Source organism: Dromaius novaehollandiae, chromosome 6, assembly GCF_036370855.1.
Source record: "Dromaius novaehollandiae isolate bDroNov1 chromosome 6, bDroNov1.hap1, whole genome shotgun sequence".
Taxonomy (NCBI): domain Eukaryota; kingdom Metazoa; phylum Chordata; class Aves; order Casuariiformes; family Dromaiidae; genus Dromaius; species Dromaius novaehollandiae.
In genome coordinates this window covers 16,500,940-16,518,878 of record NC_088103.1, presented here as the reverse complement: position 1 = coordinate 16,518,878, position 17,939 = coordinate 16,500,940, and the positions used below count along the sequence as shown (strand labels likewise).

At 41.3% G+C, this 17,939-nt stretch overlaps 1 protein-coding gene across 8 annotated transcripts in view; it reads right to left on the bottom strand.

Moving 5' to 3' along the window:
* Positions 1–6,360: 6,360 nt before the first annotated feature.
* GPRIN2 (G protein regulated inducer of neurite outgrowth 2) overlaps positions 6,361–17,939 on the bottom strand; it is a 39,361-nt gene continuing 27,782 nt past the window's right edge. For 7 of the 8 annotated variants that reach the window (XM_026116709.2, XM_064513757.1, XM_064513758.1 and 4 more), the window contains one exon: positions 6,361–9,052. In XM_026116709.2, coding sequence (XP_025972494.2) covers positions 7,216–9,036 — 1,821 coding nt within the window. In that variant the 5' untranslated portion in view covers positions 9,037–9,052 and the 3' untranslated portion in view covers positions 6,361–7,215. Of the gene's footprint in view, positions 9,053–9,269; positions 9,492–17,939 lie in introns of all 8 variants that reach the window. The other variant, XM_064513759.1, reaches the window with a different exon arrangement.

Sequence of the window (17,939 nt, the reverse complement as noted above, 5' to 3'; positions counted from 1 at the left end):
ACTTTTTCTGCTCATTTTTCTCTCTCATTTTCCTTTCCTCAGAGCCTCCGAAGCTTCAGCTAGTAGGTGCATCTCAAACAGTGACCACTTCTCATACACATAAGACTTTTGCAGAAATGGGATTCTTTGATGTTAATGCCTTTTCAAATACCAAGTGGGAAGCACACTTCCATACAGATAGTGATGTGTACTGCAGCTCCCACACACTTTACGAATCAGAGGAATATCCATGTACACCTATAATCTGTATTTTGTGGGTTACAATAGGCTTGACCACATCTTCAAAGGAAGCAGGAATGACCCAATAGCTAGATAAAATTTGCTAACACAAAAGTGTTATTTATCAGTAATCACGTAATTGACTTAAATAGTAACCTCTTCCAAGACGGTGACATTTGTGTCACTGAAAAACCATCATAAAGGCTGTGCATACCTGTCATGAGACTGGCCAATGCCAAGAGTGGGACTTTGCTTTGGTACCTGATATAATTTTCCCTGTGGTGTTTGCCTGAAAATACCCTCTGCCACAGTCTGCTGGGCAGTCTACAATACACAGAGAAATACATATACATTCAGTAGGCAAAGTCACTTGCCACCACTGGTTCATTGATCTTGGACTCAGTGGCTCCTACAACTTTAACTAGTGGGAAAGGAGACAGATTAATATTAAACTTAAATCCTTAGTAATGTTCTGTGTACACTACACAGTCATAGTTTTTGAATAATTTTAAGGACATACTTGACATATGAGAAAGATTGTAAATTTAAAAAGTCAGAGCATTAATGGAAGAGTTTATCAGCAAGCGTAGAGCCCTGTGCTAAAATTTTAGAGGCCTATAGTTCCCTGAAGAGCTGGGTTTGTGATTTAAAGCCCTCATGCATCTCAGCCTGGAGGTGAGTGGCTTTTGAGATGGGGCAGTAGCTTTCAGTTTGCCTGCTTTGAGGATAGTTCATATGCAGGTTCATGGAGAGTGGTTAGTTTTGTGTCCTGTTATTGGACACTGAATTTGCAGTGGCTTCAAGACATCATCTTTGAAAAACTATTTATTCTCTGGGACTCACTTTGCAGAAGACCTCTATTCTGTCCTACACTGTTGATATTTCTAGATTGTAATTTTACGCGGATAAAGATGTCGGATAACCAGACTGCAGCTGAAACTTTTCACAGGACTGCATTCACAGAGATGCATTAGGAGGTACAGCCTGCTGATACAAGAAGTCTCTGGAAGGAGCGTTACCTTTGCTCAGAATTCCCAGAAGTGCATGTTATCAGTTCAAACCCTAAACTTTAAACTTCTGCTAGTTTTTTATATACTATGGGACCGTAAATTAAGCATAATCCTCTAACTTTTGCCTGGGCTTTCATGTGGTCTTGTAGGTATTTCCCTTTTAAAATAACATCTTCAAAATACCATTATGCTATGTTATGGCTCTAGGGATTACTCTAATCTGAGGTGGAAAGTGGCTTGTTGAACAGCAGACATCCCCACACAATCAAAACAGGTCTCTTCTGCTGTCTCAGAAATGCGTGTCTCATTTTTCTCCAAGATCATTTTTAAGAAAGCAGTTATAGCAGCATGGCACTGAATTAACCTATAATTATAATAGAGTGAGCTCTATGCTGAAAAAAGTGTAACATTTAGCAAACAGATCGCTATGAAAACAAGAAATAAAAACCATAACCAAGTTCAAATTTATGCACAGACTTTGCTAAAATTGGATTCTCTGACACAATGACATTTGTAAGGTTTTCCAGACAATGTGAACGCTAGGCAGCTTTAAACCTACCTACAGGCAGGAATTTTGGCCCAGTCCCAGCCTGGGGTGAAGCAGCTTGCACTACAGCCTACGCCAAAGGCAGGGTAAGTAAAGGGCTTCTCGTCAGCAGTTTTGCCCTGGAAGGCACAAACGAAAGCAGGTTTCTGCAAGATTCACGGCGCAGGGAGTTGCGAGCTCGTCTCTGCTCTACAGTTAACGATGTGCAAGGCAGGTGGAGGCCAGAGTGGGTGGGTTTGTGCTGCCAGGCAGCGTGCCAGCCACTGAGCGCCAGGTGGAGCAAGGAGATGGACTCCCGGCCAGCAGCATCCCTGCCCTGTAATTCGCGGAAAGCTCTTGACCCAGATTAATTAAACTACATTACCTTTAACCACATGGAGGACAAAATCTCTCCTCCATTATACGTCTGAAAGCCTGCACCGCCGGGTGGCTGACTGTTTTTGGAGTTGTTTTGTTTTGCTGGTAGGTGAACAGGAGATGCTTGGAGTGGGATGGAGGGTTGCAGTGTCATTTCCTCACCAGTGTCTTTCCCCCTTGGTTTTCAAAATTTCCTTCGCATGTTGTCTGAGTAGCATAGCCTGTAGCATATTGAACGGCTGGTAATAAGATAGATGACATCTGTTTAGGTCATACACTAGATAGGATTAATGCTTCTAAAGACTTACAAGCTACAGCTTAGTACTCTGCTATCTGAACGCATTGGCCCTTGTACATGTGATGGCTATCAGCTCAAGACCCAGCATTTCTAGAGCTTGAGAAGGGTGGAAACTGGACATCCAAGTGACCGTGGCAAAGGATATCTGTTCCCTTCATGGACACAGAGCAGCAGTAAACGCCACAGGAGGCTGGATACTTAGTCCTTCACTGGGACTTCACTGAGTTTAGCCCCATTGCCAAGGACCTTTCCTTTTCTGCAGAGGAGCTACGGGAAGAAGAGACAGCAGAACAACTCCCCGCAGTGCAGAAGCGCAGGCAGAAAAGGGATACACTTATTTTAGCTTTCAGGGGTGAAGAAGGAGCACACCTGTTTTTGTACTGGGCAGAAGTTTTGGCTGCAAGTTTCCTTTTGAGTGAGAACGCAAGCCTCACTCAAAGGAAAGCAAGTCTCGCTAACCAAGTCGCCCACAAAACACACTTGTGCCTTCCCCTTCATAAATCACGTAGCTCACTAGAGCTGGCCCCTTCGGAAGGGCAGGGCAGCGGGAGCCCCTGAACAGTAACAGCGCCAGGAAACCGTGCACCTCCGTCCCTTTGCGGCAGGCAGGCAGCATTTGCAGACCCGAGAGGCCCACGGTCAGATTCTCCTTAGGGCCAGCTAGATCGTGTGACCCATTTAAATAACAAGGCTTTGGAAATCAGCTCATTGTGCATTTTGTGCTCTTCATTTCAAAGCTATAGTTCTGAACACAAGGAAAGAAAAAAACTCAGAAACCGAAACTCGCACTTCATTATTCGAGTCCTGAAGTTCCCTAAAAGGGAAAGACAAACAGCTGATGCAGCAAGTTATTTGATTTGTACTGTGGAAGTTGATTAGAATTATTTATTTCCATCTAGTAAACCCTTATGCTCCCTCCTCTCTTGCCAATTAACAGTATTACTTTGCACTAATAGACTGCTTTCATTTTCAAAGAGCTTAAGAACACAAATTAATCACCTCAACATGTCTGAAAGGAACAGATGGTAATGAAGTATTAACATTGCAATTTCACAGTTGGAAACCCTTGCGAGGGAAGGGGCGAGCAGTCTGTGGGGGCACCTGATCCCTCTCTGTGCAGGGAACTGGGGCTCTTGGGTCTAGTTCCCTGCGTAAAGATAAGATGCTGGTTTATTCCAACCTCACTGTAAGTTGCTTTCCAAAAAAAAAAAAAAAAACCCAGTTTTTCTTATTCCATCTTTAACAGGGAATAACATCCTTCCAGAAGGCCTCTTACCTCAGCATGTCTCCAGACAGGTCATTACTGCTTTGGATTTAAAAGACTAAATGTCTATCCAATAATGCAATTAGTCCAACTTGCCATTATTTCTCACTATTTTTAAGCGGAGAAGTGATCAAGAAGAAATATATTCCCCAGTACATACACTGGAGATGCTTTTCTTTCTCAGAAACATCCTTGACTGGTTATATTCCCCAGTACATACACTGGAGATGCTTTTCTTTCTCAGAAACATCCTTGACTGGTTACAGTTGGACACCAAGCAGCTGACTGCATTTTCCTCCCTGCCTCACTGCTGTCTCAGGGGACCAGGAGCAATATTGCAATAGGCCCTTTCGGCTCTGTTACATAACACACACAATTTCTTAAGCCCTGTCTAGAAGGAAAGAAGCTTATTCTAGCGCAGGGGGTCCTAAAGCAAAACCTATGCATAAAGAATGAGATTTGGGGCCATCCTGAACAGAACCAGCTCAGGATCCAGGCTGTAGCAAGTAAAAGAGTCTCCTCCAGCAGCGGGAGGCCAGAGGAGATTCCAGTTAAGTTCTCCTATTTAAAAGTAGAATGTAATCAATTTGGATTTTCCTAAATTAGAAAACATTCAAAAGACCCCCAAGATACAGTTCTTGCTGCAAAACTAATCCCAGTTCTTACAAACACTTAAAAGAATAACACTTGAACAGAGGTCTAATATGAAAGATAGTCAGTGTACAACTGTACAATTTAAAATAATTTTTAGAATCCAAATGCAAAATGAATCCATATTCCCTTTTTTAAGAGGCATCCATCATATGAATGCAACAGCTTACATGTTTTATCCATATAGTTAATACTAAGATTTTTTTCCCTAAATCTCCATTAATATCCCTTATATTTTACTCCTTTCCAAAAGCATAGGAAATCTTCAGACACAAATGCTATTTTTGTTACCAACACTGATTCAAATTAGTATCCTAAAGAGCTACAATACTTGAAACAAGGGAGGATCCGTTTTTCTTCATTAGCAAAACATGGGCATCTTTTCACCTTGCTTGACATATATTTTTCTCATCCAGGAATGATAATCAGTGTTTGGTACTATAATAGCAAATCTCTACTGAAGCATAAGCCATAGGTAATTCACACCAGAACTTTTTGCTATAAAAGCAGGGGAAGCTCTTGGATTTCATATAGGAGCCAAAGGACTCAAAAAACCCTGTTGTGTTGTTCTGGCCACTTCTGCAAACTTCCATTGGGTTTCCCAATTTCCTTCTAATCAGTTTGACAGTCAGTTCTATTTTAGGATCTTATCAGAGTGGGGTTTTCTTTTTGTAGGGGGGCTTGGGGTGGGGAGAAGAAGGGGAATTAAGATGATGATGATGCACATCAAATAAATTAAAAAGAAAGTATGGATTATGATGGTCACAGGAGTGAGATCTAGTTACTATGTTAAACTTTTACTTTGTTTCGCACTTTTAATCCTCCTGCCAAAAGCACACCTGAGGACAAGCTAAGACAACAAGAAGTTTTAGATCATATAGTGCTTAGTATTTACAGAAAGGAAGAACTACTTATGATACTCTGACCACAGAATAAGCCTATATAGAATCTGTTCAGCTAAACGTTGATTAAATATCAGTGGAAGTGATTTTTTTTTTGTAGCTACTAATTACTTTCATACAAATGAAGCTATAACAAAAGTAACTTTAGAATCTAGGGTTATGATCAAAACTTGGGTGCTCCCAGCTATAAAGGCATACTAATTATCGGGTCATATTCCGCTGGCCTTTGACTTGATTTGTACAAAATTCATTTTGAGTTCAACAGACTTGATTCGGGCCAACATTGCAAAGCCTGAATGAAGCCTACTGAACTCAAAGGGAGTTTCACTGGAGCCAGGTCTGTTTAATTCCACCTTGCTCAGGACTGAAAATTTGATCTTGAAATACTGAATATTATTAAATTAACTGAATATTATTAAATTAATAATGTACATTACAGCACATTCCAGGTAGTAGATCCTATATTTAAGGATTTTATGGATGAAATTTTTATAACTGTCCTGAGGATCAGGGGCTTCTATTCATACATAAATGTTAGGTTAATATTATGTAGACAGCCTATTAAATGATTGCTATAGGGAGCCAGGACAAAGGAGAAAAACCTCACACATTTAAAGAAAGAATGGGTAATTCCACAGTAGTAAGTTCTCTGACACCGAAACATTTCCTTTGAGACAAACAAATGTTCCTCCTCTCTTTTCACCAAAAAATATTGTGCATACCTGGTTTCCCAGCGAATCTTAGACACTCCCCTAGTGCCATGCATATGATACTGGAAATAATGCTCTCAGCTTTCATAACAAATCTTCCAGTTCAAACAGGCATTGCACTGCTGCTACAGTACTGTAGAAAAATGGCTCCTCACTGGGAATATTTTTGCTATTGTATTTGGGAGAAAAGAAGGTTTTAAGCTTCCCATATGATCAAGTCACTCAGAACAAATAATGATAGAGTTGCAGTTGGGGAAGACAGGAAGGCTCACTTTCCGCAGATGCCTGACATCAGAACTGGCAGGGAACACATGATGAGTAAAGGTTGCATGCCAACTGTTGCCTGTGGCTTATATAACAACAAAATAACCACTGTTCAGGACAGATGCACATAAAAAGAACTCACTGGAAATTATTTTTAATATATGCAAAACAAAACTGCTTATAATTTATGGGGTGTGACAGACTAATCTGATCAGCTTTTGTTTCATGTATTTAAGAAACAAGAATTCAATAAGAAATTCACATTACATGAGTCATCTTTGGTAGTACTGTACATTTGTGTCAATCACTAGGTAAATATCAGTTCTGGATATTTAGAATGTATCATCATAACTACAAACTAATCTGAGAGTTGCAGTAGCATCCTCCAACCATACATCAGTTTGCAAAAGGATGAGTTCAAGCTAACAATACTGAAAGTACTGTGCAGAATTAAATACCAAAAGTTACAATTATTTGTAATATAGCATTACACTAGTTTGCCCTGTTATCTATTGCTAAAGTGTGTTTATAGTCAGCATTATTATAAATTAACAGCAAAAGAGCTCCCAAAACAACTTAAGGGAGTAGGATTTAATGATAAGAACTTTGACTAAAGCATTATTTTCTAACCTTGCTACCTAATCTTAAATTATTAAAACACAGAGAAATTCAACATGATTTTAAAAAGATGCATCATTTAGAAAAGTAATCTTATTTCTTATACCATTATTTAAAACTAACATACAAGAATAAAACAGTGCTACATTAAATACAGTCAAGAGCATTCGGACAGCATTATGTGGGTACAACTCTAAGTCCTCTGTTACATGGCCCATGCATGGATTTTTCCTTGCTGCGCTGTGCATTTGATGGTCACTCACACTGTTCCAGCTCACACTGAAGTGAGTGGATTGTGCACATGCACTACGTTAACACCTAGGGATCAGCGTTTGTTAACAATTCAAAGGAAGCACAGCTGTCATGGAGCTGTGCTCACTCCACTGCAGTACTGGACCGGGCGCAACAGCTCGGATATCTTAGAGAATGCATCATGGTTCGGAATGGTCTCTTCTTTCCCACTTTAGCGGAAGATGGCTCCTTATCAAAAGTATCCTCATTACTTTTCCCAGCCAGCTGGGCAGGCTCTGTCTGGAATTGTTCTATTTGAATCTCAAGATGTTTCTGAATGGCTAAACCAAGAACTTCTGGATCCACAGATGCCCCGTACACCTCCCATGTCATTCCTTCATCATCCCATCTCACTTCACGCACTGGAGATTTGGGGGCCTCTGAATCTGGTTCCAGGTTCACCTCTGGGAACACGTGCAGCTGGCTTTCTGCTGCGGCCGCTGGACTTGTGGCCACAGGTTTGTATTCCATGGTTGGAAGAGTCTGTACCTCGGCGTCTCTACGCTCCAGAGATGGTTTCAGTCCTCTGGTCAAATCATTCATAGAGGTCATAGTCCACATGTCCTTCGTTTTCATTATCATGTCTGCCCCTTGCTGGCTATTGAAGGCAACACAGATGGCCTCTGTTTCTGGAGGAGCTCTGCCCTGCTGGGCACAGTGTTGAGCGTGTTGCAGTTGTTCTCCAGGAACACTACAGCACTTCAGGACTCTCTTGGCATCCAGGCCCGATTCGCTTACTGATGACACTAGCTTGGGATACGTGAGAATGTCTGAAGTAGAAAAGGAATGACAATAACCAGGTACTGCCTGCTCCTTTCCTGACTCGCTAACCGAGCATACCAACCGTGGAACAAGCTGTATAGATGGTATGGGCAAAGAATGGCAATAGGCAGGGACAGTGGCATCTACTTTCATACAAGAGTCCTGCCTTGTATTGCAGGGCACTGCAGAATTGTTATGAACTGTCATCACCATGGGTGAGTATGCACAGTTTGGAATATTACTGTAAGTCAGACCACCTTGCATAATCCCAGTGGCTTGACAGAACATTGTCCTGTTTGAGAAACCGTTTCCAGGCATGCGGGGTCCTAGAACAGCAGTGTGAAATGTTCCAGGATCTGTGTAAACAGTAGTATTACGCGGAATACCACCGCTGTCATAGCTATTTGTGGGTATTTTTTGGTCTCTAGCTAGAGTTGGCAGATGAGTTACAAAGTTTTGATAATGAAGAGTATTTTCATTTGTTTCCGATTCACATCTCTGCGTTTGGAAAGACATCCTAGCCACTGATGGACCATGCCTGCTGCTAGAAGAGCTTAGGCTGGAGTGAGTGGCACTAGTTTCTACGTGAGCAACACAGCTCTCCTGTTTGCAGCTGCAAGTTAGGTCTGAGTGGCTTCTCTGAACGGCAGCTCCTGGTTCTTCCATTTTACACACGCTTTGCTGGCGTACTATGGAGGCAGAAGAAACATTCTCAACAGTGCTGCTCTTCATGCACATCTTAGTCTCCCCCGCTTCCCAGGATGCGAGGGACTGGTCAGCAATAAGAAAATGGTTTGCAGTCTTAGCTCTGTTTAGTGCAGTGTCATCAGCTGACTGATCGTTCACGGTTCGGACTACTGATCCAAGTCCCATCACCCCAGACTGCGTGAAGGACCATCCAGGACTCAGCACGCTCCTGGCATCACTCTCGTACCCCAGAGTTTGGCAGACAGTGCTACTGTGGCTCTTCTTGAGCTCCTGTTTGTTGCTTTGACTCTCCTCTGAACTTGATTGCCTGGTACATACCAGACTTGAGGAGCTCTTCGACAGGGGGTGACTGCTGACATTCAAGGGACCATAACAAGCAGAATTTAGTGTCTCCTGGTGGGAATGAGTGTGGAGCCGGTGGCTGTCAGCTGACATGGCGGAACAGAAAGATCTGCAAGAAATAGGGAGAAAAAGCAGCAATTTAAGAAGGAAACACATGCACTTGGAACTACTTATAATCTCTATTGATCTGTTGCCTGGGCTTCTTGCTTTTCACAGTTCACAAATACTTTTAGGAAAGCACCGCATTACAGTCTCTACATGCTCAAACTGATCAGTTTCCATTTTCTGTTTCCACAAAGGGTTTTTCCCCAAATTGGGTTGCTTACCACTGGCACGATAGGAGGTGGCAGTAAAGAGGAATCCAGTGAAACGCTGGAGGGGAAACTCCCCTAGGCACCAGCAAGGTGGATGGAAAGTCTGCATCTCAGTACAGAGTCTGTTAAGGGTACACGCTTCTGGGCAAGGTTTGGTGCGTTTTGTACCAATCACCCTTGGCAATCCACAAGTTTATACTGTCTGTAGAAGGTAAATACTCATTGCACCAGAAGCTAGGTAAAAAGAAAACAAATCTTTAACCAAAATATTACAGCTTTTCTATCCTTTTGTAGTGCACTCACTCACTTCTGTTGTTAGAAAACACTTGCTTCTACTGGTTGGTATAGTATCTTTTTGTCCCCATTATTCTTACAGGTTATTAACATTTATGTCAGCATGTTCACATTTAAGAGAAGTTGCAATGGAAGTTTTAAAACCTAACCAGATTTTGTGGTCCATTTGTATTGGCTTAACCAAATCTTATGCTGACTGGTTACCCATCTTCCCCTCAGTGTCAGAGATCTTTCAGCTTTTGTGTAACAAATCGTTTTAATAGTATGCGTGTGTGTGTGCACGTGTGTACACATATATATGTATGTCTGTATCTAAAAAATCTTTCCTCAGGAGAACCCATTCTACTGAAAAGTAAAATCTAGTCATAGCATTTATTCATTGCTTCCGATAAAGCTTCCAGGTCAAGTAATACTGGGTAATTTGTTGTGCAGAAGTATAGGGCAAGCTGAAAGTCCCAGTTTTAGAGAACTTTCCATCAGATATACTCTATATGCTCCGCCTTCCTAGAAGGACTCCCACAGAAACATTTACAATTTCTCGTGAACTGTATCACTGAGGAAAAAATGAATGCATGGAACAAGAATGCTAGGTACAAGTGGTGGACAAACACTGTAAATGTAACAGAACGGTTCACTTGTAACACCGAGAGACCAGCGAGTTACAGAGGGCAAGGGATCCCATTCAAACTTCTCTGGAAGAAGCTGGTGGCAATCCTTCTATTATGATATGAGCAGGCTCAGAGAGTCAGCTCCCATCGTAACTGATGAAGAGCATGTCTTTTGCTCCATCCACAGAGTGAGCGCTCTACTTCTCAGCTAGACAGCCATCAGTGTTTACACTTGTAATTCCAATTTTCTTGGTTAACTTTGGCAAGATAAGAGTGCAGGCTGCAATTCTGCCATCACTTGAAACCTGCCTGGTTTGGCTATTTTCCATAATATGGAATTATGGAATTTGAAATTAAACCGAGCAAGACAACATTAAAAATAACAATATTTGCAGTCACATCTTTGAGAAGCTTCTTGCTCCCATACTTTGCAGCAGGGATTTGCAGTTGGCAGCAATACCCCCTAGCATTAAGATTCACTCAACTTTGAAAAAAGATTGTATGCAACAAAAGGCAATTTCCTTTCCTCATACATGTTTGGTCAGTTAGAAGTTAGTCTCCTCATGGACTTTGCCTGCACTGAGTCTGCTTTGTACTCCACGCGGCCTCTAGACCAGTGGGACTCCACAGACTGGTGGTATCCAAGGATGGCAAGGAAAGCATCTGCGAATGGAAGTCAAGATTCCTGCGTGAGAGGCTGAGTGCAGCCAGAATAATCAAAAGCGACCACTTATTGCCAGGCTGGCCACAGCTGTATTTCTACATGTTATTTAAAAGCACTTAGAAGTGAAGCAAGCCCTGGGAAAGCGACAGTTTTAAAACACTTCACTCATTTCCTTCTCCAGCATGATGCCTATCCTGCTGTCACTTACACATATGGGTATAGTCTGCCACAGAGTTTGAAGGAGTCAATAGGATTAAACACCAGAGCATAGCTGTCTGCAAGGTAGAGAACTTACATTTAATCTCTTTAAAAGATAATACCTGCAAAGGCTTTCTCACACACTGAGATGAAACATTTAATAATGGAAATCCCCAGCCACAAATGTTGAGTCTTAGGTGAAAAGCAGCTTCGAAGATATCATGCTGCAGATGATACAGGGCAGTGGAAGTTTTAAAGGGCTCTCTCACAAAGTTTACGAGATTCAAATATGTAAATATACACAGACACCAAGAGCTCTGATCTTTTCATGCAGCATTTCTGCAGCAACCTATTTAAATGGAAGAAGTGATGCACATTTCAGATTCCTGATTCACCATCTGAATGTGAAAAAGAAACACATTCACACGGATTAATGAAAACAGCCCAAACATATTGACATAACTGAAAACAACATCCAGTGCAATACCCATATGGACTCTAATTGTAGCTGAAATTGTAACCAAACATGGGACAATATTACATATATTACACATGTACAAACACATTTATAACATTATGACCAGCGAGTATAGATGCCATTTTAATATCACCTTTGCTCAGCTATACAAGTGTTCAATACTAGCACAGTTACGAGTATTATCCTATGAACTTTGGACCTTAAACACAACAGGAACAAACAATTACCAGTAAAACAAAACAGCATCTCATTAGATACTTTAGGACATAGTTAAGGATAGAAAAAAATGATTGAAAAATGAAAAACCCAAACAAGATGAATCAGCTTCCTTTAGAATAATGCACTTTCCTCTTATGTTGAAATACCAAGCTCAGTTTTGACTGACAGCCTGAACACTTCCCCATATATAGGCCACCTATTGCTTTTCCCTTCCCCGCTCCTCTTCCCCACGCTGGAACAGCCCGTGAGTCCTGACACGGCCGTCGCGCCTTGCCCACATGGCACAGGTAGGGCCCGAAGCCAGTTTGCACACAGGAAGTTCTGCGAGGAGGGCGACGGGTACCGAACAAACGTCTGGCACTCCTGGCCTTTGCTCGCCTCTGCTGCAGCCCAGCGTTGCCCCTGCATTTCACATTAGCACTAGTGAGCACGCAGGTGTGCCATAAACATCATCAGCTTGCTGATCCAAATGATTTTTTTTGTTTTGTTTTTTTTAACTGGCTTAGCCCTCTCTACACCAGATCATCAGTCCAGCTGAACACCCACCCACACCAATTACTAACATCAGCACAGGGAGGAGACAGGAGAAGACCAACCCCCTCTGCAGTAGTACAGGCTTATCAGTGGCATAAGCCCAGAGTGAATCTGCACATGCGGTGCCTTTCTTCATAACGCTTTGGAAAAACCATGCAACTCCATATGCACATTCCCAAACTCCCCATTTTACATCAAAATTCGGGAGCTGACTCTCCAAAGTCACACATACGTTTACATCCCCAGAGAAGAGAGACAGTGCAGCGTCTACACACAGGGGGGATGCTATCCTTCCTACACGATTTCAGGCAGACTGCATCCAGATGACTTCTGAAAGTGGAAAGAAGCAGACGTATCTCAACAGGTGTACCAGTACTTTTACTCTTGGAGATGGGGAGAGGAACTGAGAATGGTGTGAAAAAATGTTTAAAAACCCAACAAAACAAAAAACAACACATGGAACATCTCTACTCTAATTTCACAGACGATGCGAGGCCATCATATTTTGTGAGTCACCTAAGTGAGTCTGAAAGATTTTAGTTTGGAAATTCAAAGGAAATCTGCACCTGAACACACAAACCAGAAAGCATGAACTTTGAGGTAGATATGCTGCTATGAATATATATAAAATTGTTAGACAAACAGAGAAAGGATTAGGATAGAAATGGAATTAACATCCACTATTTTTGGCTTAGCTTCAGATAGCTTATGAGGGGATCTAGGCTGCTTTCACTAATTCCACTGAACTACTTTAAAAGCAACAAATGTGTATTTTGCTATGACTTATGATTAAAGTTGTGACCTATATAATGCAGTAGTAAATTTCATCTCAGAAGAGTAAATATCATGTATATTATCAATTGGAAGAGGTTCACTGACAAATTAACTATGATTCCAAAATTATTCAGTATTATTGTATTTCATGCATATACTTAATTACAGTTTTGACAACAGAACACAAGTTGAAATAAAATAGAAGAATTCATGACAATCATGTCAATATATAGTACAAGCTTTCATGTAACACAGAATTATCATGTGTTATTATATGTGAAATTTAGCTCCTGCATATTTGCTCGTGATTCTCAGAGACAAAACTTTGTCTCTCTTCCCCACATTGCCTGGCTTCACAAGAGTGATATGATAAAAAAAGCATCCGCAAAAACAAAAAAAATCAGAGTTTTCATAATTAAGATAATAACACAGGATACTGGCATACATAAAAGTGTATGTTAGTAACAAAAGAAATTCAGTTATGCTTGCACTTCCTCCAAGAAGCAAAGAAAGAAACTACAGAAATGCCATAAGAGTAATACAGCTGCTGGATTCTTTGTCCCAGGAAAGGATTTCTCATTTTAAGTAGTCTCAAGCAAAAATCTGCACCTTAACTTAGCAAATTATACCATACTGACTCTGCTCTTTTGTAAACACTCTGCTCTTTTGTAAACACTCTGCTACTACGCTAACTAAACATACTGTGATGCAGTTTGAATTTCATAACAAATTAAACAGTATGAGTTAGCTGCAGAATATGGGGAGAGACAAAGAGGATTTCATTTAAGATTTAACAATATTTACTAGAAAAATGTATACAATGCCAGAGACTCCTGGAATTATTTCTCTGTCATTTTTCTACAGTTTATTTTTCCTTTGCACAACTCTGTTCTCAGTCCACAGACAAGGCCTGTAATAGTGACTGCAGACTGTCCCTCCCTTCCTCTTCACTTCACTGGTCTTACAATCAGGAAAAACGTAGCTATTATTTAGAAACATCAGAGAAAAGAAAAATTCTCAACTTTATTTTTGTGCCTTCAAAACCAGCATCAGACTACAAAATAAGTGATGATAATAAGAGCCAGCTGCAAAGGTGAGAGCATTAATATGCAAGTGTGGACCTTGGAAGAACTGGGTGATTTAATCCATACCGTGATTTTGAGATGATGATGATTAATTTCTGGTGCTGACCTGGACCACCTCCATGGCGAGTGCCAGCACCTTCTGAGAAGACACACACTGTTAGGGGTCTACAAGGCTGCGGCCTAGAGTTTGCTGCTTCATTTGTATCGTTCTGGCCTTGCTGTGCGTCAGCATGTGCTAACCTGTACAATAGCAGCTTCGTAAGACAAACACAGAATTTCTGACAGAGCACCAAGACAAATACACATACGTTTTATACCAAGAGAACAGTGTGATTTTAATTAACTTATGAGATTTACTCCAGTAGAAGGCTGCTATATCTAGGTTCTTAACTCTATTTAATCTTATTACAGACACCTTGGTTAAAAATTTGAAAAGGCAAGAGCAGTTGATGGTTAAAACGAAAAAACCTTCATTGCAACTAAAGTGGCAGCTGTCAAGTAGCCATAACACTGCCTTGTGACACAACACAGCCTACACAGAAATACCAAAACTTCTGCCTAAACAAACAAGCTACACTGGGTACCAGCAGCAATGCAGCACAAACACTGTGCTCTGTTCAGGCATTTTATTTAAAGTAGCACATCTTCATTATAGGTATCTACAACTGAACTTCTGTGATAGATGCTTACCATGGTAAAATCACAGAAAAAGAGGGATTTTTTTTTAATATGACATTCATTTATTTTAGAGCTATACTCATTTATTTTAAGTGAATTATGCCAACAATATTTTAAAAAGCCCACAGAATGCGTATGGTCATACCTAAAAATTTGCCCCTGTCTGCCCACATTGAGAATTACTGGTAACTTGCACAAGATCAGAAAGTTCTCTTCTGCACTTTGGCACGCTAGCATTAGGAGACCTGACAGCCTCTCCCTCCCTACGGTCCCCTTAAAGAAATAGCCCATTAACAGTGATCATTAACATCTACTGTTGTTGGGGGGGAGGGTGCCAAACCACCTGAAAGGCATTGGCAAAACAGGATTAGCCATAGTAAAAGGCTTTAGAGATTCAAGTGTCTCGGATTAGGTTTTGTGCGTTTTTTTAAATTATTATTTTATTTTGGAGAGGTGTAAGAGAAAGGAAAGAAAGGAGGAGTTAAAATAAGGGAAGAGAAGTTCACTCAGGAGGGAACTTCAAGGAGTTTCTCTAAATTCTGTAAATACAACTATACTAATACAACTAGATTAATGCAGAATCAGGTTGAGGCCCCAATTACTTAATCTTTAACACATCATCATCATTTAGGCTTTCCATTTTGGGACAGCACTGTGTATTAACTATGTCTCATTCAGTTCAATCTGCTAATGCCTCTCTCCTACATGTTTTGGGTCACCTTATAATATTTCTGGCATCAGACAGATCTACAGGACAAACTGATCTGGGCATCTACAAATGCCATCGGAAGCACACAAAAGACAAATGTATATTGTGTATGTGAATGAACGAGAGTGTTTTTCAGTTACAACAAATTGTTGTTGCTTCCCCTGCACCACTAACAACAGTGCACATTTGATCACCATAATCCAACTTGTAGAAAGGGTTGACAGGTTAGACAACATGAAAGCAAAAAGTTATGACACTCCGTGCTCAGCACAGTAAAAGCACGGATCATATGCATTTTACATATAAGCTGACTAGCTACATCTTTTCTATCATCTCTGTCAATTTTCACTTACCCTATCAAGTGTGGTTTAAAATTTCCAGGCCTGACTTTCCCCCAGCTGGGGCTGAGCACACAAGACAGACATCTCTCTGCATTAACTGGCAACAAGATGAAGAGGAAAGAGTGCTCTTTTTATGGAGTATTAATGAACTCCAGCTATTTCCTTACTTAGGACCCAAGCAGAGACATCTTCCCCTGAAAACTGAAGTTATCACGGCTACCTTGGTTGCCAGCTACCTCACCCAAATAGTTACCAGGTCAGAAAGTGAGCAGATTCAGACTTTCACTGATATATGCACCTCCCGGCAGAACGACAGGTCCACTGTGCCCAGTTATCCCAACAGCGCAGACAGGGCATGCAGGCGGATGAGCGTTCTCTTTTAAGGAACAGCAGGGGCAGCCCACAGCCCTTTCAGGGTCCTGCCACAAGCAGGCATGCAAGAGAACTGTGTGTTATTTCAGGAATAAGCCTTAGCTATTATTCAGATACTTGTTCAGATACTCAGCTTCCGAACTTGGTAAAACTCAGCTTTTAGATGAGACTGTAGCCCCAAGGCTGAATCCTGGATACAAGCAAGCTAAAAAGCCAGCTTAAACCTCTGCATGCTTTAGTAAAGAGTTTAAGCCCTTAGTCATGGGCAATAAATTGACATTCAGAACCAAGAAAAATAAAAGGCTGAAATGGCACTGGCACACCTCTCAGTGAAGAAAGGGGAACTGGGAACTTGAAATTCTTGAAATGTGGCTAAAATTAGAGTGCCAGAAGAAGCGTCTGAGAAGTATGACCCCAGAGGGGCTATTTTAATGACAATTTTAACTGGAATCCCAAGAAGGAGAATTCATACTGGGCTGCAAATAAGTTATTGGGAAACCAGAGTGGGGTGCACTGCATCACAAGGCAGGCATGTGTTGGGATGTTGTCTTGACACCACCACACAATCATTATGCAAGCGTGAATCCTCTTCACCACCACTCTTGACTTCTTATCAAATCATCTGTCCCAGAAACAAATTCAAAGACCTGCTTAGGATTTTGATCTTTTTTAGAAGAAATATGCAAACATTGGTCCCACTATGTCTCCATGTACACATAGAAGGACCTCAGTGTTTAAGCTGCCCTACAATAAATCATACCATATACAATATATCCAACTCTAAGAACTCAAAAGTCATGAGATATTGTACGGTCATTTGTTTGATGCTTGTTACTATATTGACAGTTTACTTCTTTAAAGCTCGCCTCTTCAATCAGAATGGTTAGAAACTCTTTCATTAAAAAGGACAGCTGATATGTAATCAGCTGGTTTCAGAAGCTAGAGCTTTAAAAAAAGCCATCAAATATCATAAACGTAGGCAACACCGGCCTAGAATCAAGCACAGTGTACGCCTACAGAAGTTGTATGTTGATACAATTCCCTTGCTGCTTTAAGCAGAAGAGCTCTGCAAAATGAGACTGTTAATTCAACTGCCACATTTATGCTGGTAGGAATAGCTAGCTACTGTTATCCACTAGCAGCACAGAAGTCCTATGAGAATAACATCTCAATTTCTTTAGAAATTAATCCTTAATGCACAAAATTTGCAATGACCTATCTACATATGGATGTATTTCAAAAAGACAGACATTAGTGAACCTTTTCCTCTTCAAAGCAGAGGATCAATTCCCATTCCATTACATGTACGAATCAAGAGGGGACAGGGTCAGCCCGGTATCAAACAACTGACCCTCCTCAGAGCTCCCTTTCTGCAGCCTCACTAACACTCTTCAGCCCCGATCAGAGCATCCCCAAGGCAAGCCCACTGACCTGCAATTGCACACAAACACGTGGTCACAACTTGCTCAGCAAGCCTCTCCCCCCCAGAGGCCCAGGGCTGCAGGCTGTGTGCATCAAGGGCCTGTGTTTGCAAGCTGACTGTGAAGGACCAAGAACATTAATACTGTACAGAAAACCAAAAGTCAGGTTATGGCCTGCTTCCAGTCCCATAGGGAGGGAAGGCAGGCACATACTAATGCAATCTGCTTACAAGTCACCAGCAGTTTGCACGCCTAACAAACTCCACTCAAACTGGCTAGGTGATTACAATGTCCACTTGTCAATTAA